A 24,625-nucleotide genomic window follows, 5' to 3' on the forward strand; every position below is an offset into this window, starting at 1 on the left:
TGCAGGTGGTTTCCACTCAGCCTGCAGTGAGCGCTGCCCTTCCTACAGGGGATGCAGGAGGCCAGGTAGCAGACTTGCTCTCATGTCCTCTGCAGCAGGTGGAAGAAGTGGCAGACTGTGGAAGGGGAGGCATATGCTTTAATTCCTTGAAAGATTCAGCAGCAGGGGCTCTTCTCTGACATGCATCAGAAACCCTTAAAAATAAACAGAAAATTATCTACAATAGGAATTCTCAGACTTGCATGTGGTTGATCACATCTTTAATACACAGCAGACTGACCTTCCCTGCATTTGCATTTACATGGGCCACATGAATTTTTACAAATGAAATTGTGAAATGGCCCAAACATGCTCAGCTCAGTAACCTCGGTTATTTCTAATAGTGTTGCTGGTAGCAACACAATTTGTTCTACATGCAGCACATATACATGCACACACAGTGCTCTTTCTGTTATAATAGTGGACCCTGCCAGCTTGGATGGATCCTCCTCTGTTTCCAGCTGCTTTCATACGTACCTCAGGTCCTTCTTTGTAATGGAACACCTGCGTAGCTTTCAGAAAGCTGGAGGTAGAGTCTGCACTGTGTAAGCAGCCAGTTCTCTGCAGACCTCAAGCATTTTTATTCACTAGCCACTAATCTGAAAACCAGTGTTTTAGAAAACCTGCTAGTAGCTTTCTGGAAGGTGCTCAAAAAAAATAATTGTAAAGGACCCTGCTGGTTTGTGATACTGTCACCTTACGGTTTGTCTGGTGGTAAGTAACAATCAATATTACTTCTGCAAAATCATGTTACACAAATTTCTCATCAAAGAGCTTATTTTACCTAAAGAGTGTGCTTGAGACTAAACATCAGTTTCGGTGTTTCCAAAGATAGGAATGAAAGCACTACTTTTAGATTCCCTAATCCATTTTTCTTTGGCAATCTAAGCTAAGAAGGGTGCCAAAATAAATGGCAGATTTATAAGCCTGTGAATTTATTAACTGCACTTGCAAAGAAGTTTTGCAGGATTAGAAAACATTTGTTATCTGATAGGAGATAAGCTGTTGCTCCTAGCTGAAATCAATAGAAATTTTGCCATATCGGGCATAGTTTTGCTCGTCAGAGCAGTCTGATTTAGCACATGGAGTGAGCAAACTATTCAAGGAATAGCTGTACAGTGACTATTATTATTACTGTGAAGAAGCTGTCTCTGGAATATTGCTGGTATTTGGTGTGAAAAATTGTAAGGGAATACTTTGTTATGAAGAAATTCCAGGTTTGCTCAGACCTCTTTCTGCAGTGTCGCAGACTTCACCAGTACGAGCAATTCATTGGTTTAAATCTTTGCTTCTTTTTCTTTCAGGGCCCTCCTGGTCCAAAAGGCGAGAAGGTGAGTTGATATACGGGTGACACTTCCAAGGTGAATGGAAAGCCATCGCAGCATGAACTAAAGACACAGTTTGTATTGACGCAGTGTAATGTTAGATTATGTACGAGAGCTGGGTAGCACACAGATGCTGTGTTAAACCTATCATCTCATCTTTCCACTTTGCAGGGAGATCAAGGTGATCAGGGCCCTCGGGTAAGCATCTTAAAAAAAATGTTACACTTCCCCTTCGCTGAGTAGGCAATTAGTCCTTAGTGCAAAACTAAATTAAATACATTGTCTGAGCTAATTATGCTTATTAGCTGCATTTACCCTGCATGTTGAAGTCAGTGTCTGCAGGACAGTAATACTGAACATGACCAGATAGTGTCTGAGAAGACTTAAGTAACAATAGTAAGTAATGCTTTAAAATATAAAATTTCCCTTGTGGGTGGAAGCAGGTTTCAGTGATTTTGCTCTGCTATATAAAAGTTGGCTTTCCTAACCAAACCTTTCAGTTTCCCAGCAATGTTTTCACGCCTTGCATGGGCTCCCACAATGCAGAGGGCCAGTGGATTTATAATAAATGTAGTTCTAGATTTCACGTAAAATATACCTATTATTTAGTAAAGTGTAAACAAATACTTATGCATGTACTAGCTTTTTTTCGTGACTTATATGTATTTAATTTTTTTAATAACAATATTATGACTTCTTAAACATGTCCAGACAGACAGAACATGATTTAGATGTGGAAACATAAAGGTTGTTTTAATTTTTAAATATCATGTTCATTTTAATAGAGAAATAAAGAGGAATACAGGGGTGAATATGGCTGTGCCAGTTCATTGTTCTTTACATCTGTGCTTCATTAAAAGAAGTTTGGTTACATCGTTTTAATGATACGGTGACTTTCTTCTTTAGTTGCATATTTGGTGCATATTTCCATTGATTTTTTTTTCTGTCAAATAAGCAGAATATTTTGAATTTGTGATGTTATTTATTTTATTATTTCTTCTTACTTTACTTTTTTTTTTTCCCTAGTCAGTAAAATTATCTAAAGTCACCACATAGTTATCTATTGGAATTCAGTGTTGGTGCTATCAGCATCGTATTACCTCCAGGGTTCAATTACTGTTGTGTCCTGCTTTACCAAGACACATGCCGTGTATTGGAGGGCAGTAGAGTCCTCTCTGGACTGTACAGATCATGGTTATGGTTACTTTGAGGTGCTGTTAAATCAAGTGCTGCTAAGAACCAAAAGATACCCAACCTAAGGAATTTACATTTAAGGACATTATGAAGTTATTTGTGCAGTAGGGGCTGCCAGTTGAGGCTATCTAAATACAGGAGAGGAATTGAATGAGGTCAGCAGAAGAGAGGAAGAACTGGTGAACAGCACCTTTTTGAAATACATGCTTAGGTATTTTTCCCTGTCTTGCTGGTTTTCCCTCTTTTTCTGAAGTGGGCTTGAGTGTGTTCTACAGAAGCTTCTTTTCTTTTATTCTTCTTTTTTATTTCCCCCCCACCCCCCACCCCGTGTATTTCATGAGCAGTAAGTACTACGATGCCTCTGACCACTTTGTGTTTCATAGTACAGCAGTTCTCTCTTCTGATGACTGTTTTCAGGGTAAATCTGCTCACCTTGATGTGCCAGGGGATTTAGAATGTAATTAGTGGAAATTATATGTGTCAGCCAGTCATGCACCAAATGAAACCAAACCCATTTAAACCTGGTTGGTTACCTTTACATATAGTTTTCCACCTATGTCAAATAATTGTTTTTGGAGGTGGTACCATACCCTGAAGTGTGGTACCTGTAGGTGACTCTGGAATTAAGTCAGCATTTAGATGCGACAAGTTTACAAACAGATTGGATAAAATGTCTGAAAGTGATGGACATTTTAAAGCTAATTCAACTTTTAGAGATATAGAACTTGAAGTTTATTTGTGATATTTTTACATATTATTTGAGACTAGCACTTAGTTTAATAAAGATTTTATTGTTCCAAGTTATTTTTATGATTTGGAAGTTTTTAAATGATCCTTTATTCTTTTTAAAGCTGCTTTCTTTCCTCCTGGTATTTTCAGGGAGTAAAAGAAAACCATTTAGTAAAAGAAATCCACATAAAATGTGGAGACTCTCCAGGTCAAGGTGGGACCTTAAGCTCTTAAAATCCTGCTGAAATTAAAAGAAAAAACATTTAAGAAACAAAAAATAATTTATTTCTGTCTCTGCATATACCATTTCAGATTTTCTTTCTGGGTCTTTATATGTTGAGAGATTCTTCTTTCTGAAATCTCAAAACTTCTTATTTTGTGATCCCTGGAGATGATGAGTATATACTGAACTTATCTGAGATTCAGGTTTACTTGAAAATATCTTCAATAAATTAAAGTAGTAGAAAATTGACTCTCCAAACACTGCCCAGAAACTTATATTTGTAGAATAACAGGTCTGAATACTATGTCTTTTTTTCTGAAGAAGAATCTGCAATGTTTTCTTAGGTATTCAGAAGTAATTTGTTGACCAGTCTCCTTCATTTTACAGGGTTGGAGTAAGGACTCTGGTTCATAATGCCATGTGGCCTAATCCACTTATGTCCATATGTAAGCAAAAGCAACATTCCAGTTGTGTGGATGATGTTGTAGAAGTTCATGTTCTGAGAGTAAGCTTGAACAGCAGATTAATTTGTGCTTTGATCTCATGAGACCACAAATAAAGTAGTGGTGGTGAGTGCATTCAGCAGTCCTAATCTTATTTGAAGAAATGCCTTTTTTATTTTTTATCTTTAGATATTTTTATATCAGATATCTTCTCACTACTGCAGCGTACTGGTAGACTGAACATTTAGGTCAAATGCAGAACTAGCTTTCCTCAATACCAGTTAAGATACACAAATGTTAGTAAGTCTTTTAAATGCTTTTTCTTTTTGCAGAGGACATGGCTTTGTGACACGTCCATGCAGATTTGCATTACTGTACTGTGCCATGGTAAAATAAAAAATGATGGTTCTTAGCCTTTGGGCTGTTAGAATAAATGCTGATGTCAATCCATTGCTTCGTTCTAGTTGCTCAGCTGCTCTATCCCAGCTTTAAAAAGCTTTGAAGGTTTCATAATGGAAGGACTGCAGAGTATATGTGTTCCGAGTAGAGATTGTACCCTGATTAATGGAAATAGATGTTCAGAGGTGAATATTTGGGAGTAAAGCAACTTGTACTGTGTCTTAAGTGGTCTGTTATTGTCCTTCAGTAAATGATATAATAAATATCTTCTGTCCTTTACTTCACGTGCATGAGAGATCGGGTCTAGAAATCATGGGCTAGCAGCTGGCTTTAAATTGGTTTTGGTCTAGGTACAGTGAGAAGCTCCACAGAAGCCATATTGAAGTATTTTCATGAAATTACTTTCTCCTTTTGGTATGTTTAAGTAAATTTTCCTAGCTGCTGGCTTTGCACAAAATTGATAACATCTCTCAAGCTTCTTCAGCAGAAGAGATTAAGTCCTAGAAAAGAAAAGAATTCAGAAATTTATTTTATTGTGTTAACTTTTATTGACTTGAAGATGAAACAGGTTCTTTATCTACTGTTAAACCAGTTGGCTCAGGTAGTGATATAATGTTCTTTTCTATTTAACCTTTTCCTCTTCCCTGTTTATTTTTAATATATTTACTCTTTATTTGCTGCCCACTAAAGAGAAATCACTGCTTTGCAACATAAATTTTGCAGGTTCTACTCTTCTGTGTTGGAAAACTTAAATTTGTCTAATATAGACAGACATAGGCCTGAAAGCAGACTATTTACTGAAATAAATACAAGTATATGTGTATATATAATATAAGTACAGGCCACATTTTTAAATTTAAGTATTGCTTCACTTGTTGCATTATGGACACCACGTTTATAAGCTGTCCCATATTAAAGGGAAATTGAAGATATATAAGAAATGCATTTTGACCTGATCTTTTCTTTAAAAAAAAATTAATTAGGCTTGTTTTTAATGTGCGTGTAGATTATCCTTAGTTAATATGTTTCTAAGAATATATAGACAATATTTTGGACCTTTTTCTGCTCCTACTGACAAAATGGGGAAAACCTTTTTTGACGTCATTAAAATTAGTTCTTCATTCATAAATCAGAAAATACTAGTTACAGAGTCATAAATAAACCATGTTCATTTATTCTTCACTTTCTTTTAAAGCTATCTTATTTTGTCCTATTTTTCATTTGAGAGTTGGCACATCTCTTTTTAGAAGGGAACAGGTCTGCTTCACAAAACAGTAGAACGTAAATTAATCTGACTTGCTGGGAGTCTTGCTTTTGATGAGGGCAATTTTTGAGGCATTGCTAACTGTAGCAAATGCAGGTAAATCAGTGTTATAAATAGGAAGCTTTGCTCAAATCAAACAATACACGCAGCTGATTTTGTATCCTCGTCTTGTCAAAGCAAATGTATAATATTATAGTCAGAGTTTTATTTTAATTTAATATAATTTTGCATAACTTAAGCCTATTCTGTCAGTGTCTTGATGATGTTTGATTATATCCTACCGAATGTTCCTCATAGTTTTTTCTATAAATTCTGCTCATTAATTTTATCTGCCTTAATAGAAGGACTACTCAGCTTTCTTTAGCATAAATTAGTGTTGTCCCCAGCTGTTTTTCTTTCCTGATTAAATATTCTTTGGTTCCTTTATATGAATATGCTGTCAAAAGCCGCAGCAAATGTGATGATATAGTGATGGTGCTCCCTAAGCAATATTCCTACGTGTGTATAAAATAACGTTTTCTGATTTGCTATGTGTTATTTAAAACATAATTCACACAGTACTGCTTTCAAATCATGCTTTACTAATATGACTACCCATGTAGTTATTTTTTTATTGCCTGATGTGTAGAAGCAAATTATATTCCTAGTTCTAAACTATATCTAACCACTGTTTTGAACTATACTCCTAATGTGCCACAATAAGAACGCTGAAAAAACTTACATGATTTCTTCTGTTAACATAAGTTTCACTGAAGCAGCCTCATTGAGGAAATTTGCCTGTAAGCAGTTAATTCTGAGGCTTTGTTTACTTATGTGTTAAAAGGCAATAGGGGTATTTACCTGGTCCATTCTTGGGAGCAATTATCTGTTCTAATTCACCAGTTTTAGGTGGTCGTGGCTCCACTATTTTCCATTAAGCTGAAGGGCAGGGTAACAAATTGGAGTGAAGTTAGGAAAGAGCTGAGATTGCACTGGCTGCCCACATTGCCTGGAGCACTGGGACACTCAGACTTGAGATGCCATTCACAGGAGAATTCTCTTGGCAGTGGATGACGCTCCAGGGCCCAGCTATGCCTTTGATGTCCTGCTCATGAGGTACCACTGGGGAATGTAGAACAGCTGTGACACTAGAGAGTGCCACATACCTGCTCCCAAGATGAGGATGTTGTCATTCCCATCTTAAGAGCTAGGCAGTGCATGTCTTCACTCACCACCCGTCAGTTTGCATCTTTCCCCTTTTTAGTAATGCCAGAGGAATGGTGAGGAAGGAAGTCTCTGTACATCCTGTTCCTTTTTCTACAGCCCTGTCCCGTGACTGAGAAAACATTATGTAGGCGTTTCATCTCAGACAGCAGCTGTCCTGTAAAATACTGCAGTACTGAACACTTGAGTTAGAGCAATTTGATCAAAAACAGCTCTTCAAATTTACTTCATCCAGTCCTAACAAATATCAGAGAAGTGGTTCGAACCACTTACCTGCTTCACTTAACTGCAGTGGGTATCGAATTTAAAAAGAAACATGATAAGACATGACAGAAGTTTATTGCTGTGAGGACCAACTTGGTTTTGGGGCAGACCAACCCATCTTAGATTGAACAGGATGTTTCCCACCAGTTTCAGTGAGAGCAGGTATGACTTCAGGAAGGATATTTTCTGTAGGTCAGATTGTGGTCACTCATCAGAACTTGTAACTGAATTGTGTGGAGAAGTTATTTGCCTCACTGAAAATTCATCTAATACTAGAACTAAAATAGATAAGTGCTGGCTTTTCCCAGTTTTGTTCATTTGGAGTGCAGTGTCGGGCAGAGTTCACAGTGAAAGTACAGAAGTCACTATGGAAAATAACACTTTTTTTTATAATGATCCAGTTCTAGTCAGAGACAGCTTGTGCTGGTTCTTAAACATTACATTTTTATTATTTTAATACAAAATCTGAATTGTTACACAATATATTCAAATTATAACTCGTTGCTGAGCGATTGCCTAAGTGAAAAAAATTCCTGGATCCTTGTCTTGTTGTGGTGTGCTGCTTTAGTTAGCAGCATTACTGATGGAGAAAGCAGCAGTTATGATAAAAGGGATTATATAAAACAGCTCCTGCTGAGAGTCCATGGCACTGTACAGAGTGATACCAAACACTGTGTTCCCCAGGGCAGGTACAATAATTAGCTGCAGGACTGGCACTCAGTCTGAGGGATTAATTAGAACTGGAGGTGGTGTTGGGGGAGGGAAAGCAGCCATAAAGAGTGTCAGGATCACTCTGGCCTGAAGCCTGTGTGATTTGATGTGAAATAGCAGCAGCTGGCTGTAACCTTAGGAAGTGCAAGTGAACAGCAGGTGGTAATTCCTGTCTCATTTACCATGTCTTCACAGGAACATGTAAGCTTGTGCAGTTTGGGTTTATTGGCAGGTCAGAAGGAAAATCCTAAGGAGGACTGTGACATTACTGCACTAAGCAAATGCAGTAGTCAAAAGGGTGTGTATGAGTGCAGTATAAAACCACTAATGTAATGTTGTTATACCTGCCATTCAACAAGGTTATGATAACCTTGTAGTCTTGGCCTTGAGTAGACCAATGCGTAAAACTGAGTGTACTATGAAATATCTAGGACTGCTAGTGGGAATGGCATCTTTGGAGACTGTGATGGATGTCAGAGGAGAATTATTTCATCTGAGTAGGAAGTCAGAGGCAATGATGTGAGGTTCTGCCATCCTTCAGTTTTCTCTGTGACCGTTGTATGGGAATGAGTAGGCTTTAACTGTGTTTCCAGGCAGGTAAGCAGAACACTGTATAATATGGTCACAGGCCTGTTAGCTTCCACCTAGCATCATTTTTTGCTTGGAGTTTGGGCAAAAATTACAGCGGGATGTGCAACAAATGTGTTAATGTAGAAATTGTAACCAGCTAGTGTTTCAGGGTAAGCCTGAGTTGCTGTCAGCAGTAGAATTTAGTGGGCCAGTGGTCTCTGTTGATCATTGTAGTGTTTTGTACTCTGTGAGGGCCTCCCAGGGTGTAGAACAAGAGCCCTTCCTATGTGCAGTTGAAGAATCAAACCAAATAAAGAGAAAATTGAGTAACTTTGAATCCATCGTTGAGAACAACTTTAGACAGAGGAAAAATAAAACAGATCTAGGGGATATTTGAGGCTATATTTATAGCAGAGTGACAGGAAAGGAAGAGAACTCATGTTGTGGAAAGGATAGATCTTTTTATGCCTTTTTTGAAGCTCATTGTTTGCCAACATTATCCTTCACGGATGCCAGAAGATGCAGTGCCTTCTAAAGCCTCCCATGCATGCAAAAAACTATGCACTTGTTATAATTTCTTTGCTGGGTTCCACTTAATACTCCTGTATTTCTGGCCTTCTCCTGAAGTGCATGTTGCATATGGGGAGACAATCTAGGTCCAAGGCAGCACTGCATTTTTCTGACCATTAGAGAGAGATCAGACCTAATGCATTCAGCTCTGGGCCCCCCAGCACAAAAAGGACATGGAAGTATTAGGATGAGTCCAGAGTAGGGCAAGGATGATGATCAAGGGGCTGGAGCACCTCTCCTATGAAGACAGGCTGAGGGAGTTGGGGTTGTTCAGCCTGGAGAAGAGAAGGCCCTGGGCAGACCTTACAGCAGCCTTCCAGTACCTAAAGGCGGCCTACTGGAAAGCTGGGGAGGGACTCTTGTCAGGGAGTGGAGTGACAGGATAATGGCTTTAAACTACAGGAGGGTAGTTTTAGATGAGATATAAGGAGGAAATTCTTCACTGTGAGGGCAGTGAGACACTGGAACAGGTTGCCCAGAGAAGTTGTGGGTGCCCCATCCATGGAGGTGTTCAAGGCCAGGCTGGATGGGACTTTGGGTAACATGGTCTGGTGTGTGGTGTCCCTGCCCATGGCACAGGGTTGGAACTGGATGATTTTTAAGGTCCCTTCCAACCCAAACCATTCTATAATTCTATGAAATTGTCTGCTTTGGGCAAAAGAAAGATGGCTTTTTCCCACTTGAGAACATGTTGGAAAAGGTTGTTGCTGAAGGGGGGGGGGGGGCTCTCTTTCTCATAAAGAAAGCAGAAACCTTAAGTGCTGATAACTACTCTTGAACTTGCCTATGTGGTATTGGGAAGCATTGAGAATGGACTGTGAAGTGCTCTGTGGAAGTGTTCCTGTGTGGAGCTACGCAAAACTTTCAAAGCTCTTTCTTTTATTCTCAGCAAGATTTTTAAAATCAAAACAGTATTTTCAGAGTATCTCCTTTCTTAATTATTTTCTCTCTCCTTTGTATTCAACATGAAATAAATCAAATGTAATAATGAGATTGAGTTTCCCCTTTTTTTCTCCAAAATGTCAAACTGAAATTATGCTACATATAGCGGTAACTATGAAAATAACCGTGTAGTAATCCTAAAGGCTAATGAATAAAAATGAACTGGTTAAAAGACTTTCTGGTAATCCCCTTTTTAATAAATGAGATTTAAAATTTATTGCATGCTGCTTAATTTTTAGATCTTTTGTAGATTTCTTGTTTGTAGTCATTTCCATTACATGAGTATAGTAGTTTTATCTAGAAGAGGAACGAACCATGTGCACAGCAGGACTAATGAGTCACAGATGTAAAGATTCTGGCACATTACCATCTAATAATGTCTTAAATTTATATTCCATAATAAGATAAATGAATATTTGATACATCTGTTTTCTAAATGATGTATCATTCCAGTCTTAGCAGTGTTTCGGGAATGAGTCTCTTAAAATGTTTGGTGGCTTAGCCTTTTTTGGTTTTGTTTTCTTTTTATTTGTTTCTAAAGAGGAGATTTCAGGTCACCAACCAATGCAGTTTGCCACACCCCGTTCCAAAGTGGGAAGGCTGGTAAAACTGCCTCTGACTTGATGGGATCCACTTGCAGGGTCTCAGCTTCCTCTTATCTCACAGCGTATCAAGAGCAAAGTTGCTCAATGCATCTCAAGGCACTAGTGAAGGACATGTTGTATGCATCAGAATATAACTCTGCCTTTTTTTTTTTTTTTTTTTCCTTTGGAAAGACCAGTATGGTCTTTGTGAACCAGAGGATCTTTGTTGTCATTGCAGGTGGAGATGCACAGAGCAAATACTTGTAATGATGACTCTGCTGCAGCTATCAGGCTGCTCTTGCCTGTTGGTGCTTTCCACGAGGCCAGCTGGGCTGCAGGGGGCTTGTGCACCATGGCTGCCCCATGGTTCTGTGGGCTGCACCATCAGGGCTTTCATGCAGGACTTCTTGGAAGCCACCTTGTCTGGTGGCCAGAGCCAGGTGCAGCCTTTCCTTTCATAGGTGCCAAACTGCCACCCTGCAGGTCTTGCAGGGGGCTGTGCCACCAGCTCCTTCTCACAGAGGTGGCACGTATGCATGCATGCACATAGGGAGCTTAGAGGTACAAGACCATATTGTATTCTGTATGCCTCAGCCTGATGTGTCTCAGCCATTTCCTGGCTCTCCATGAGCAAACCTTTGAGAACCTCTGCTTCAGATAGTGTGCTGTGCCTGGAGGACTGGAGGATTTCTTATTTTAGGAATATACTTCTCAACCTCACAAAACTTCAGCTTTATCAGGAGGTCAGGAGGTCTGATTTGCACCCTAGAAGGCAGCACAAGAAGGGTGTTGAACTGAGAGTAAAATTCACCCCCTGTATTGCCACAGCAGGCCATGATTACCATGTGGTTTTTTTTTGTTTGTTTGTTTGTTTTTGTATCAGTACAGTATAAGTTCTGCACATCTTGGTAGAGTAGAATGTGAGAGACCACATGCAGCATACAGCACTTGATGGGAAAAATTTTGCCCTGGTTATGTATGTGTTGAAAATGTTGACCGTGGCCATTGTGGACTCCCCCAGATCTAGCAGTAAATTGTTGTTCAGTGTTTATAATTGTGTTTGTATTACCAGTTTATGTGCTGAATGTCATATGTTAAACAGAACATGAGGAGCAAGATGGTAATTCCACAAAATGCCTCAAAATCCACTGTCACAGCTGTCAAGTTTTGTGGCAATCCGGAATCCAAGCTTTTTGCATAGCTCTCTTGAAGTGTTGTAGCACATTTTGGTTGAAAATAACTCAGTCATCAGCTGGCCGATAGCCTAACAACTGTCAAATGATCATAATAATTTATTGTAATTTCAAGAAAAGTCACCTCTGAGCAACTGCTCCTTCTAAAATCTGTTTATAATGTTGTGAAGTAACAACCTACATGTGCAGCGTAGTGCAAACCTAATTCTGTTTCCCGTATGACAGAGAGGCTGTTCCCTGTCAGTAGGCAATGTGGGGTATACTAAACATGGTGTTTGTTCTGTTTGTCTGTTAGTAAATTGTCTCTGTGCTGTTTGTGTTGTGCTGTTTTGGTACCATGTTATGCTGTGTCCCTAGGGTCTGCCAGGCTTCCCCACAGTTGCTGCTCTGCACAGTAATCAGATCCTCACCGTCAAGGTTTGTGGCTGACACGTACGTGTTCAGTCAGGTCTCTCTGTATCAGCATAAAAGTGCACATGAAATAATCGTTTTTACCATGAGATAGCCATGAATCCTTGTGGTGGACCTAAGTCAAACCTCACTGCCTTTGCCTTGGTGTAAGCATTCCCGATGCAAAATGTGGGATCAAATCCATAGCTGTGTACAGTGCTACCACCGGTAGCACACACTTTCCATGTGCTCTTGATCAGTATTTTATTTTCAGATGAATTTTTTTTCTGTAGTTCTGCTTCCCTGAGGCATACAAGAGTGTGGAAAACATCAGTGAACTGGTTATATAGAGAGTGAGTTATCTGTGTTAGATATCCAAAGTTTAATTTGTATGTGCTGATTTTTCCAAGTGCATTTGCAAATTAAGCAGGAAGGACTGAAGCAATCTGGTCAAGCTGGAGCTCCAGTCCTTATTCAAATGACACCATTCTTCATGGCACAATATGCTGGTTAGAAAATCTGACTGAAAGTTAAACTGGTGTTTTGTCTCTAGAAGCTTTGCTGAAAGAACAACATATAAAGATACTGATTTTCAGAGCCTGGATAATGAAAAAAAGAATAATAAAAGTGAAGAATTCTCCCGAGAAATCTGTGGAGAAAAAAGTTACACAGTTAACTGCATATGATTAAGTCATAAAGCAGTATGTCCTGTACTTTAGAGGGAAAATTCTTTGAAGGAAAAAGCACAGCTTCTATCAGACAGAAGCACCGGTTTATATAATTTTAACTATTACAAGTCTAATGAATATATCTTTATTTCTTTCTCGGGCCTTCTGATGTCTATTCTTCAATTTTCTCATCTCTGATCTTCAACCTTTGACCTCACCTGCCTGATCAGATGGTGTTTCCTAAAATCAATCATGGGTTTCTGTCTGCTGATCAGCAGCTCATTAAACGCCGCCTCATTAAGGTAGTGCTTCATCTCACTCGAGTCTGGTTCTTCTTTACATTCAGTTTACTTTCTGCTGTACCTTTTTGTCAGATGCCTTCTTATAGCAGGTTGTTCATTTGAAAATGTTCTGGAATTTAAGGAAGTGTAAATGAAATTAATGCTTAAAATACAATGGGTAGCTTTGCTGAGTGGTCCACATTTAAGATGCAGTCAGCTCTTTCAGTGGTTTGTGGTGGTATGCTGGAAATTAAATTAGCTGAGCACCATTTTGGGTGTTTTATAAAAGGGAATGGTAATAAGTTTTGAAACTTTCTTAGAAATTGTCTTTTACAAATTATTAGGTCCAAATCATTAAGGGTTTTGGCTGATTATAACTATAAAACAGCTCCCCAAAACAGACAAAAAATTCTGTACAACTTTGGGGGTAAGCGGTTATTTTCCATGGTAATGTTTGAAGTTTGTCCACATATCATTGATGGGCTTTGGAAAGCTGCCAAGTGAGCCGTCTAATTCTTGCACGTGACTTTTTTGTTTTTGTTTTTGCTTTAACTTCAGCTTTGTCACGATTGTGCCAATCATGAAGTGAAGAGCTGCTTATTGAAAACAGTTACTCACTCTGGAAAAGCGGATGAGTAAAATATTGCAAAGCTACCCCAAATTTTAGTGCATGTCCTGTGGTAGGACAAGCCGTATAGCATGTGAGCCTTCTGCTCTGTGGCTGATTGGATGGGACAGGTACAGCCCACTGGTCTTCAAGGCAAAGTGCTGTCTTTGCCATAAGGAGTGAAGGATGCCAGTGTCTAGCTTATGGCAGCTTCTTCCAGCTTGTCTTGCGTTCTTTCTGGGAAGCAATGTCTTTTTGTGTGGTTGGTGCCTCGAAAGCAAACTTCTGATGATGTGGGTTTTTTTTGCTGGTTTAGGGGGACCAAGGACAAGCTGGACCCCCTGGGCCTCCAGGACCGCCAGGACCCAGAGGTCCCCCAGGAGATACTGGCAAAGATGGTCCTCGAGGGATGCCTGGTATTCCGGTGAGTTAGTCTGTTGGTGTCCAAATTCCTCTCAAGTATGCGCCAGCTCCGTTTCAAAGATGGTTTGTGAAGTAAGATTGGCAAATAAGACACGTGGAAGCTGAACCACAGACAAATTTCATAGTGTACCTGAAGTCCCCCCACCACACACAGCAAATTCATAGCAGGGCCAAGAGTAACACCTAGGTTTCTTCTCTCCCACTCTTGACAGTTTTCCCCACACATTCTAAGGTTTCTGAGTTGCTCATTGATGTTTTAATAGCTGTGTGAGGAGGGTCTGCCCCACTCTACAAGCAGCAAATGTTGCTGCTCAGACTTCAAGATAAAGCTGAATTTGAGACTTTACATGGGCTGGCTTGGATTCTTGCTTCCTAATGATTTAGCCTCAAATTATATAATTATAGTAATAAACTGCTAAATGCCGCCTAAAGTACAATAAATGTTGGAGTGAGATTTTGCCATCTTTACACAACTATAACAGTACCATTTTATTTGTCTCATCCCCTGTATTTCATTAGAACTACCAGCAGAATATAGTATATTGCTTATTGTTTGTTTTAGGCACAGGATCAGACCCACAGTCCATAGCACTTCATGATGATCACTTAATCGTTGAAGTGTTACAAAACACTTTGTAAATAGATATATAAATGCAGGACTTTTTTTTTTTCTTTTTTTTTTCTTTTTCTTTTTGTGGGAATATGAGTATATTGGTTTTGTAGTTTGTGACCGCTTTTTTATTATTTGTTTGAAAGAAATACCTCTCTGTTCATCACAAATGCCATTGTATTATCAGTGCGGAAACTGAGTGATAGGCATGAGACACGTCACAAGTCTGAAATGTCACAAGTACAGATGTACACGCAACCCCACACCCATCATAAGTAAAGATCGTAGCCAAGAGGATACATAGGGAACTGCTAAAGTGAGGACCACCAGTGGAAAAAAGAAACAGTTTTTTCAAAGAAAAAGCATAGCTCATTATGTGGGGCAAGGACAGGAAGGCATAAAATGTCCATGTAAAGCTTTTCTAGGTAAAACCAAGAAAGAAAATGGCTAAGCTTCTGTTCTAGCCCTGTTCAGGTTGTCTTATTTGAAATTGTATGGACTGTACAAATACAGTGTAACATCTTGATAATAGGAAGACTACTAAAATTTTCTCTGAAAATCCAGCAAGGCTTGGCACTTGAGGCCTGTAGTGCACTAGGTTTTTATCCAAAAAAAACAAAAACAAACAAACAAAAAAAAACACTAGGTTTTTATTGCTCTGCCAAGTTCTAGCACAAGGTTACGAAATGACATTAGAAGTCTGTTGCTTTCACTACAATGCTTTACTTTGGCCATCTAGTTATTTCTTGTTAGTCTTTTAATGCAGTAAAAATGACTGCATTCAGCAGAGTTTCTTCTGGTTTAAAATAGTGGGGGCTCAGGCTGAAGCCACAACCAAATTTCTGACTGCAGGGATACCACTTTTATAATTCACATACAAGAGAATAGGAGAATCAGCTGGTGTAGCTGGTCACAATCTGACTGTGGATTGCTTGGGTTTTTTTGCTGCTTAGCAAAGGGAACATTAGTGTTTCTCATAACAGGGAAGTAATGTATTTTATGCAATGAGGTCATGCCATGTTATAATAGTTCTGTAGTGATTTTGACTTTAAATGGCGAGAGGGTTTCTTTTTATAGTTTTTTTTTCTTTTTTTTTTCTCTTTTTTTTCTTTTTTTTTTTTCCCCAGCTGTGGCTATCTTAAGCCCTATGGAAAATCAGTTTATAGTACAGCTTTAGAATCAGATACAACAAGGACTCAGATAGAAACCAACCAGATTGCTGACTGTTGTTACCATCCTCCTCCTTCCCAGTGTCCTGTATCCACAGGTTAAATTGCTGATCCTTGAAAGGCTTGTTCTTCCATGGCTGCATGATTGATACACAGTCGAGCAGGAGAGCAGTAAAGGAAATACTTGTCCCAGAGGCAGTGACAGCTTTGTATTTTTAAAAGGCTTGTGCGGACCTTTTAGCTGAAGAGGTGAACAACAAAACAGTAGCTGTACTGTGTTACAAGTAGGGACATTGCAGCATTACAAAGCTAGAGGAGAAAGTCCTTACCTTGGCCAGCCTCCATTATAAGGCAGTCATTCCTGTAAGCAAGTATTTCCTTGTTAGCGAGGAGCTTATAATCACCAAGGCTGCAAGAAAATGTTTTGGCCCCTGCCTTCCCCCATACCCATACACTTGCTGCGTGTCATGAGAAAGTCCTGCACTCATGTCCCGAAGGGCCCAGATGAGCAACTCCAGCAGCCATTGTGAGATTGCTGTGTAAGTCAGCTAGCAAGGCTTCAGAGGGAGCAAAAAGTCCAACCAGCTTGGATAATTTGCTGTCTGAAACCTGTGCTTGTGTTGCTTCTCTCTCACTGGTTTCTCAGTGTGTTTGCAGATGCTACATTTGTGCTTCTGAATGCACACCTACCCAGAGTAGCAGCTCTGATTCTGTTCAGTTGCCAAGAACAGCAGCATCAAAACAGTTCCCATCTGGTTTTGACAGGTTTTCTTTTATGACAAAGCTGGTAAAGATGTTCATGCAGCTGCGCTGATAAAAAAGCGCCATGGATTGCCCTGTGCACATTTGGGTTTACAAGGGAGTGATCTGTAAACTAGATAAATAAAAATGATAGGAACCGTGGTTTTTTTGGATAGATATTTTTAGCCCATATTGTATGACTGATCCAGTTTACTGTCTTGACAGACAGTTGTATGTGTTCATATGAGAGGAAAAGGGAGAAGATAGGTTCTGACTTTATGTAGAGCTGTGCCTGCAGAAAGACTAAATTGGAAAAATGATGGGTTACCATTTTGAAATGCAATCCAGGTATTTAACAGATGAGTAATTATCACATGCCTTCAAAATCTCAATATCCATGGGTTTACGCAATATGATAATCTGCAACGGTAAGTTATGCATGCTGACTGTGGTGATGACACAGAACACTAAGTAATTTTGTAATATGTAAACGGTGGGATTCAGCACACATGTGAAAATAACATTTCTCTGTGTTCTTTAGAACAATTCACTGGAGTGGAATATTATGATTGGAACCAAGGGGCAGGGAGTCAGAACACCAGTGTTTGACTGTTGCCTGGAGAACTACACCATTAAAAGATGGTGAAATAGTACTTTGCCTCTTAAAACGTGTGATTTGGCCTATTACTTTAAAAAGCAATATGTATATGTGTGTGTGTGTGTGTATATATATATATATATATATATATATATAATGTGTAGTAAGTTGCCATACCTGTTAAAGAAGGGAATTTTTAAAGTCAATGTTATGAGGTAAAGCAATGAATTCAAGACATGCTACTGAAATTATTCACTTTTTTTTAAGGGTGAGCCTGGAAAAACAGGTGAACAAGGACTGACAGTAAGTACTCTTCCAGTTTGCTAAGAAACTGTAACAGATTTTTAACACCTTTTTTAAAATGAGGAATTCCAGAAAGCTTTATAACTGTATTTCCTAACCTTCCTTTGTCACAGTGCATTTGATATCTCATTTGTAAAGAATACACGAGAAAGACAAATTTCCTCTTTTTACATACAGTTGCCTGTAATATAAGGCCAGCCAGTTCTTTCAGGTTGCAGAAACAGAGGGAAATAAAACAGCCAGGAGCATAGCAAAGCAAAAGAACCAGGCAAGGTGTGCCTGGTTTGTGGCCCCCACTTACCACTGTCACTGAAGTTGAGTCGTTTCCACCTTGAGACCATGGAGCAGCACAACAGCCATCTACTTATTTTAAGGGCCAAAATCCCGGCTGTCTCTGTGGCAATTTTCTGTCCCTTTGCTTGATGGAACAGCGAAGGTGCAGTACAGCATACGGAAACAGTCAGAATATTATCCTCTCTTGATTTTTTTTTTTTGTTATGTGTGGGAGAATATAAAAGCCAAATGAGTGCACTTTTTCCAAATATTCAGATATGTGAGAAGATGTTTTCTGTCGCATCAGGAACTAATTAACCCTATTCATTTGGAAGCAAATTGAAGCTTCACTGGTTGTAAATCAGCTTCAGCCACAGGGTAAAGCATCAGAAGTTTCTGCCTGTCCCAGAACTGTGAAACATGCAGTGATTTTTTTCATTAAGATCTCCCTAAACATTCATGGTCATTTTATTTTTTATGAGAGATGACAGAATTGTAGCCCATGCCATGTGTTCTTGATTCCTGAATGCTTCTGAGAAGGAAGATTATATGCTTAGCAATCACTGCAGATATGATTACTACCTATTTGAATTTATGAAGTTTTAAACAGGTGTGATGATACTTTATCTTGACAAATTGCAATGCATTTTGGATTGACAAAATCCAAAGTCTTTTGGAAGAATAAAATAAAATTCTGAGACTCTGAAATATCTGCTGTGATCAGGAAGTTACTCCTGTAGCTTTTCTTTTCAAAATAAAGTTTCAACAGAACCAAAATCAAAGCCTCTTAAAGGTACTACCTGGTGTTTTAGCACATTTGTGGGTTATTTTTTCTTCTTTCCCTTTTGATTTATGGGGGCCTATTGTTAATAATATGTATAATAGATAGGAAGAAGAGATAGATAGAAGTAGACAGTCTACAACTTCCTCGCGAGGGGGAGTGGAGAGGCAGATCACCTATTCTCTGTAAATACCAGTGATAGGACCCATGGGAATGGTGTTAAGCTGAGGCAGGGGAAGTTTAGGGTGGACATTAGGAAGAGGTTCTTCACTGAGAGGGTGATTGCACACTGGAACAGGCTCCCCAGTGAAGTAGTCACTGCACCAAGCCTGTCTGAATTTAAGAAGAGATTGGACTGTGCACTTAGTCACATGGTCTAAAATTTTGGGTAGACCTGTGCAGTGCCAGGAGTTGCACTTGATGATCCTTACGGGTCCCTTCCAACTCAGGATATTTTATGATTCTATGATTCTAAGGGTGTTTTCTTTTTTTGTTCTGTTTTGTTTCATGTGTAATCTCCCTTTTATCCTCTGGACCAAACTCGCTCAGATACTTCAACAGTGTCTTCCTTCTGTTCAAGAACAGGTCTTCAGGGTCACAGATTCTGTGAGGGTCTTTAAAGTCAAAGAGATTCCATCACCATGTTCAGAAGATTCCCACTGCTCTAAACTAGCCATCTGTGTGTAAGAGCTAAACAACTGCTACTGAGTTGTTTCTCTAAATGCAGCTGTGTTTAAATAGGGAGAAAAAGTATTATAAATATCAAATTAGCAAGCTTGAATTAGAGAAAGATCCCAGACTATATGAACTCCCAGCTCCAAATGCTTGGTCTAAAAGCCAGTCTCATGGCTTAAGCATTAAGTTGTGTATAGATCAAGCAAAGAGCATCAGGGTATCAGGGAGGTAATTAATTTCTTTTTATTTTTCTTGGTGCTTTTGACATACCCTTTATGCCAGTACAGGTTTCCAGACTGTCTTCCCTGTGGAAAGTGCTACAACTGTTCAGATACTGTCTTGCTTCTTCTAACATCTTCTTCCATCATGTATTTCTTCACTCAAATATCTCTTTACTTCCATATTGAAATTTGAGGTGCTGCTACAGAAGTTGCTGATTTCCCGAAAGGTACACTGTAAATTGTGCTGCCAGAGAAAATAGGTATAGTTTGCTGTGGAGAACACAGGCCTACCTATAATTCTTTTTCCATATTATCCATCCATCTTTTCGAAGTAAATTATAGCACAGACCTCTGCCCTGAGGGACTTCTAGGTTAATATTGCAGGAACTATTTTGTAAAGACTAACCTTTGTTTCACACTGAGTGTGAAGTCCAAGTTAGCTTCTGGTTTTTCTTCCTGTGAAGTAGAATCTGGGAAGTAGATGCACATAAAGTACTACCAGTCCTGGTCTCCCAGAAGTCCACCTGTGGGGATATACTGTGGATTCTGACTTACCCTCATGTCCAAGACCCTTTCCAGTAAGAAGCCAAGTAGTGTGGCATGTACTCTGGTTCTTCTTCCAGAATGGAGGCAGGATACAGCCAAGGAGAGCACCAGATGCTCAGAAACAATCCCTAAGTTTTGGATGTACTTGCTGATGTTGGTGGAAGCTGAAGGCTATTTGTATACTAAAGGAACGCACTCTCAGCAGCTTTAAATCACGTGGTGCTGTTTAATTCAAGAAGAGCTGCAGGCCTGACCTCTAGATTATAATAGTGGGGATAGAAGCTTTTCTTTTTCAAAAGTGGTTTACACTTGTGTTCAGTAACATGCTTCAGTATTTCTTGGTGAATATACAGAATATTGTTAGAGCTGATGAACTCAGTTTTAACCTCTGAACCAACAATGGCATAGCTTGAAATTACGCAGTTTTCTATTTTCTTTTCTTACAAGATGTAGAATAAAACTCCTGAAGAGTGCAAGATGGTAGATAATGAGATAATAGCATGTTTTCCAGCTTGTGTCAGAATGTACCACAAGCCTATTACGCATTTGAGTAACTTGTGACCTGCTCAAACAATGATTCACAAGAAGTTGAAATCATTTTAATGCAGTTGGAGTTTTAGAAGTGTTCATGTTCTCATTGAAATAAGAAACAGGAAATCCAGTGGCTCTAGCGAAGACAGGGCAATTTATTCCACCTGAGAATCTGCTGCCACGTTCTTCTCAATTTTTAGTGAAGTTCTGTGTCAATAAAGAAAATTGTGTCTGAGGTGATGTAAGAGAGTGCAGTAATAATTCGGGACCTTTCTCTGTCTCAGGTGGGGGAGGCTTGTTTGGACCAGATACAGATGACAATGTATCTGATGACAATGTCTGAGCTCTCTTGCATGAGTTCTACTTTGTCATGAGAGTGCTCAACCAGTCCTAGGTTCACAAGGGAAATTTAACCTGAAGACAGGGAATAACTTTTCTTTTTCTCCATTTCCAATATAAGCATGTGTGGGTTGCTTCAGTGTGGTGGGAGGAGAGGGCTTGGAAAGCCAGTTGTTGCTTATAGGGGCATCTCATTCCCTGTTGAAAATGTTCCCAGATTGTCAGAGTGCCAGCATGCTTCTGTTGCTCTTGTGGTTGAGATGTTGTGGAGGGCTGGTTTGCAAGGTCTTCTGTCACTATTTGTTGGTATGTCAGGAAGAACCTGCTTTATTTTTAAGCCACATAGGGAACAAGGGAGCTCAGTTTATTTTCAGTAAGGTGGAGGCTTAGTTCTAAGTTACAAAGGAGTGAGTGTATGCATCTTTAATGTTACAAGAGAGTGTAAGAATGGCTAGTTAGTTTCGATTTGTGTCTGGTTTCCAGGGCACTTGAAAGCCCTTCGGGTGTACTTTCTGCAGGAGTTGAAGGTATCGTTCCTCTGTGCAGAAAGGATTCAGAGAATTCAGAGGGAGGCCAATCAGTGGGGTGATGCCAAAGGGATTAAGTTTTGTAATGTAATGTGGAACTAGCAAAATGTCTGCTATGCAAGAGGGAAGACTGGCAGTTTCCTTAGCTTTTCAACCTTTTCATTTAAAGTCGTGGCTCGCCTTTCATAACTCATCCCTCTTCCCATGACATTTACCTTCTCTTTCTGGCGATAAGGATTCTTAAATGCCAGACTTTTTTTTTTTTTTTTTTTCTCCTGCTTATCTTCTCATTTTCAGAATGGATCATAAATGAATTTGTCATTTTTCTGTACCTACAAGCTACTATTTCTGGTTGCTAATGAGGTACTTAATGTAGTCAGTGACAAGAAACCTCGAATGCTGACACTGATAGATTGAAGTTTTCAGATTCAAAAATTGCAGTAGGCAATGCATAGGTTGTTTTTATTTCTAATTTCCATATGGGAGGACTTTTTCAAACATTCTTGGTACTTTTATATTCAGAACTATTCTCAACCAGTGCATAGTGATAAAAATTGGAAAATCAAAATTTGCAATAATTTTGACTCCTTGGTAAATAAGTCATTTTAAATGTGTTCAGTGTAAGAGTCAACAGCTTCTTGTCATTGAGAAAAATATATTTTTTGGCTTTTAAAGCCAGATATTGGCTTTAAAGACATATAAGTAATTTTACAGATGTTTTTCATGAACAGAAAAGTCCAGAACAACCAAGGAATGCAGGTAAAGGTGTCTCTTTGCAAAAGGAATCTATACTATAATGATTAACCCAAATGCAAAATCACTCTACTTAAGATGTATTGTTTTCCTTGTGCTTGTACAGTCTTGCTGGGCATCTGTTCAAGAAAACAAGACTTACTGTTTTTACTGGTTATTCAGAATAAGAAGGACCTTTTCCCAAAGGATATTGCCATATATGTGAAGAGTAGAAGAGTGTAACTTCGTAGTTAAATCTGCAAAATGTCAGATCTTTAAAATGTATTAATATACTTTTTTTTCATCTGAGGTTTAAAAAACTAAACAAGCAAAAAAAAACCACCAACAAAAAAACACCACCAACAACAACTCGGAGTTGGCAGAACTGACTGAAAAGTGCTGCTAGCTTCAGTTCAGTCTTTCAGGCCAATGGCCAAGGACAGATCCTCACCTGGTGTGAATCTTCATAGCTCCTCCAGGAAATTACTAATTGTGATTTTGCTTTCAATGGCCAGGGTTCTGCAGCTGCTTTCTTTATTTCATTCTGGAAGCATGTTCACAGTAAATTTTAGGTGGTGTTGTTCTCAAGCTGTTTAGCTGCAAAAGTTTATGGAGAACTAGCAGCTGAAGTGGAAAATTTCAGCCACATTTACTGTAGTAACTACTTTTTATTTTTCTTCACAGTATAAATGCATTTGCCTTAACCTATAAGTGCTAGTCTTAGGAAAATTAGTCTTTGGCATTTTGTAACCTCTGTACTTCAATAAAGGTTTCCTGGGATGTCAGAACAATGACTAAGAGAATGATGATGAGAAGCTCTGCCTGAGCACTAATTAATAGTTATTGCTGCTCCTTTCATCAATGAAGGTAGCATATGGGACTGCTGTTTATTCAGAAGTTATGTGAGGTTTCCCATCATAGCTGATCTGTTTTCTTAGCTGGTCTTTCTTTTATCTAGGTGGTTCATCAGTACTAAAGCATTGCACATTTCAATACTAGTACTCCAGATATTGCAGTCTTTATGAAACACTCCTCAACCACACAGGAACACATTTTCAGAATTACATTGTATGCCTGCTACACACAGCAAATGGGATCAGCGAGCAGAACACAGGTTTCTCTGAAATGCAGGTGAATACTTTGTGTGAAACCTGTGCTTTTCCTCTTCATGTACATCTTCTGGGTTTCCATCCTAAATTCTCTGTCTTTAGGTTTGTGGAAAAAATAAAGTGTTTCATGATTCTTATAGGCACAAGGGAAAATATGCATTCTCAGATACATTCTTGGTACTTCCTTTGTCCCATAGAAAATAGATACAGTACCTACTAAAGGCCTTCTAGTTATAAGTAATTTTTACTTTAGACAGGCAGTATGGAAGTGTTTTTAAAAAACAAAAACATTTTTAAAAGGATTTTTTTTTTTAATTTCAGAGCTTTGGAATAAGAGAGTTTTTGTATGTATGTATTGAACCATCATGACATGCTTTGTTTTATAACTTTTTCAGTATATCAAAATGTTCATTTTTTCATTATATTTTTGTTAGGCATTTTCATTTGGTGTTTGTGCTCACTATCTGTGAAATCTGATACCTTGTAAAACAAATCATTACACCTATCCCAGACATGCAAATAGAAAATACTCCAAACTTCCTATTTGATACATTTCTTTAAATGTTAAGCAACTGAGACATGGGAAATTAAATATAAAAATACCACAGGAGTCTGTTCTTAAAGTACCACACCCTGAATTTCTGTGTCTTTGAATTACAGCTTTAACCTTCACAGGGCAGCATTATTTTTCAGCTTGCTGAAGCACAAGCAGCAAAGTAAGCCTAAAAAAAGAACGTAATTGTAACATGGGAAGCAAGATGTAGGAAGAATTCTGGACTCAGAGGTTTTTTTGACTACATTTGGGTCAACATTTTCAGTTTTTATTATTATTATTATTTCAGGTAGTTGTTAGTCAAGACACTCAAATGTGTCAGGCTGTAACTTCCTTCGATCATTTCTGTGATGCCAAGATTTGATATGGATAAAGCCCTGGAGGTCTCTTGATTTCAGGAAACAGAGGCTGAAGAATGGCATTCATCGTGGAAATCTCTTAGCTTTTAAAACCACAATTGCTTAGAGCAATTAAAAACATTTGTTTACCCTTGGATGCCCAGTTTTTCAAGTGCATAAGTACATATCAGATAATTCTTCATCTCCAGAAACATACTAATAGCAGTTGAATTTCTTGGTACCAACACAATTTCTTTTTCCGGCCTCCTGTTGAGGAGTGAATTGAATGAGAATCTACCTCAATGAAGCCCTGCAGCGGCTTGTCACATATGCATAACTAGTTTACTCAGTTGCACAAGATTGAAAATGGTTCTTTAGAAGTGTTCAGCGTATCTGAAATAGGGAGAACTATTTTTAATTTCTGTAATTTTTAGTTATCCTCTTATTTTGGGCAACCATATCAATCAAATTTTTCAGCTATCTCAGCTGAAGTTTCCCAGTGAATATTTAGCGATTTAAAGAAAAGCAGGTTGATTTTCAAAGATGCTAAGCAGTCA

General features: G+C 38.8%; 1 protein-coding gene across 1 annotated transcript in view; it reads left to right on the forward strand.

The window, feature by feature from the left end:
• Positions 1-24,625, forward strand: part of COL25A1 (collagen type XXV alpha 1 chain) — a 301,264-nt gene that overhangs the window by 202,980 nt on the left and 73,659 nt on the right. The window contains exons 6-10 of the mRNA XM_035543627.1: positions 1,344-1,370; positions 1,536-1,562; positions 12,011-12,070; positions 13,916-14,023; positions 17,408-17,443. Of these exons, the coding sequence (XP_035399520.1) occupies positions 1,344-1,370; positions 1,536-1,562; positions 12,011-12,070; positions 13,916-14,023; positions 17,408-17,443 (258 nt within the window). The remainder of the gene's footprint in view (positions 1-1,343; positions 1,371-1,535; positions 1,563-12,010; positions 12,071-13,915; positions 14,024-17,407; positions 17,444-24,625) is intronic.

Source organism: Cygnus atratus, chromosome 4 (assembly GCF_013377495.2).
Source record: "Cygnus atratus isolate AKBS03 ecotype Queensland, Australia chromosome 4, CAtr_DNAZoo_HiC_assembly, whole genome shotgun sequence".
Lineage (NCBI taxonomy): Eukaryota > Metazoa > Chordata > Aves > Anseriformes > Anatidae > Cygnus > Cygnus atratus.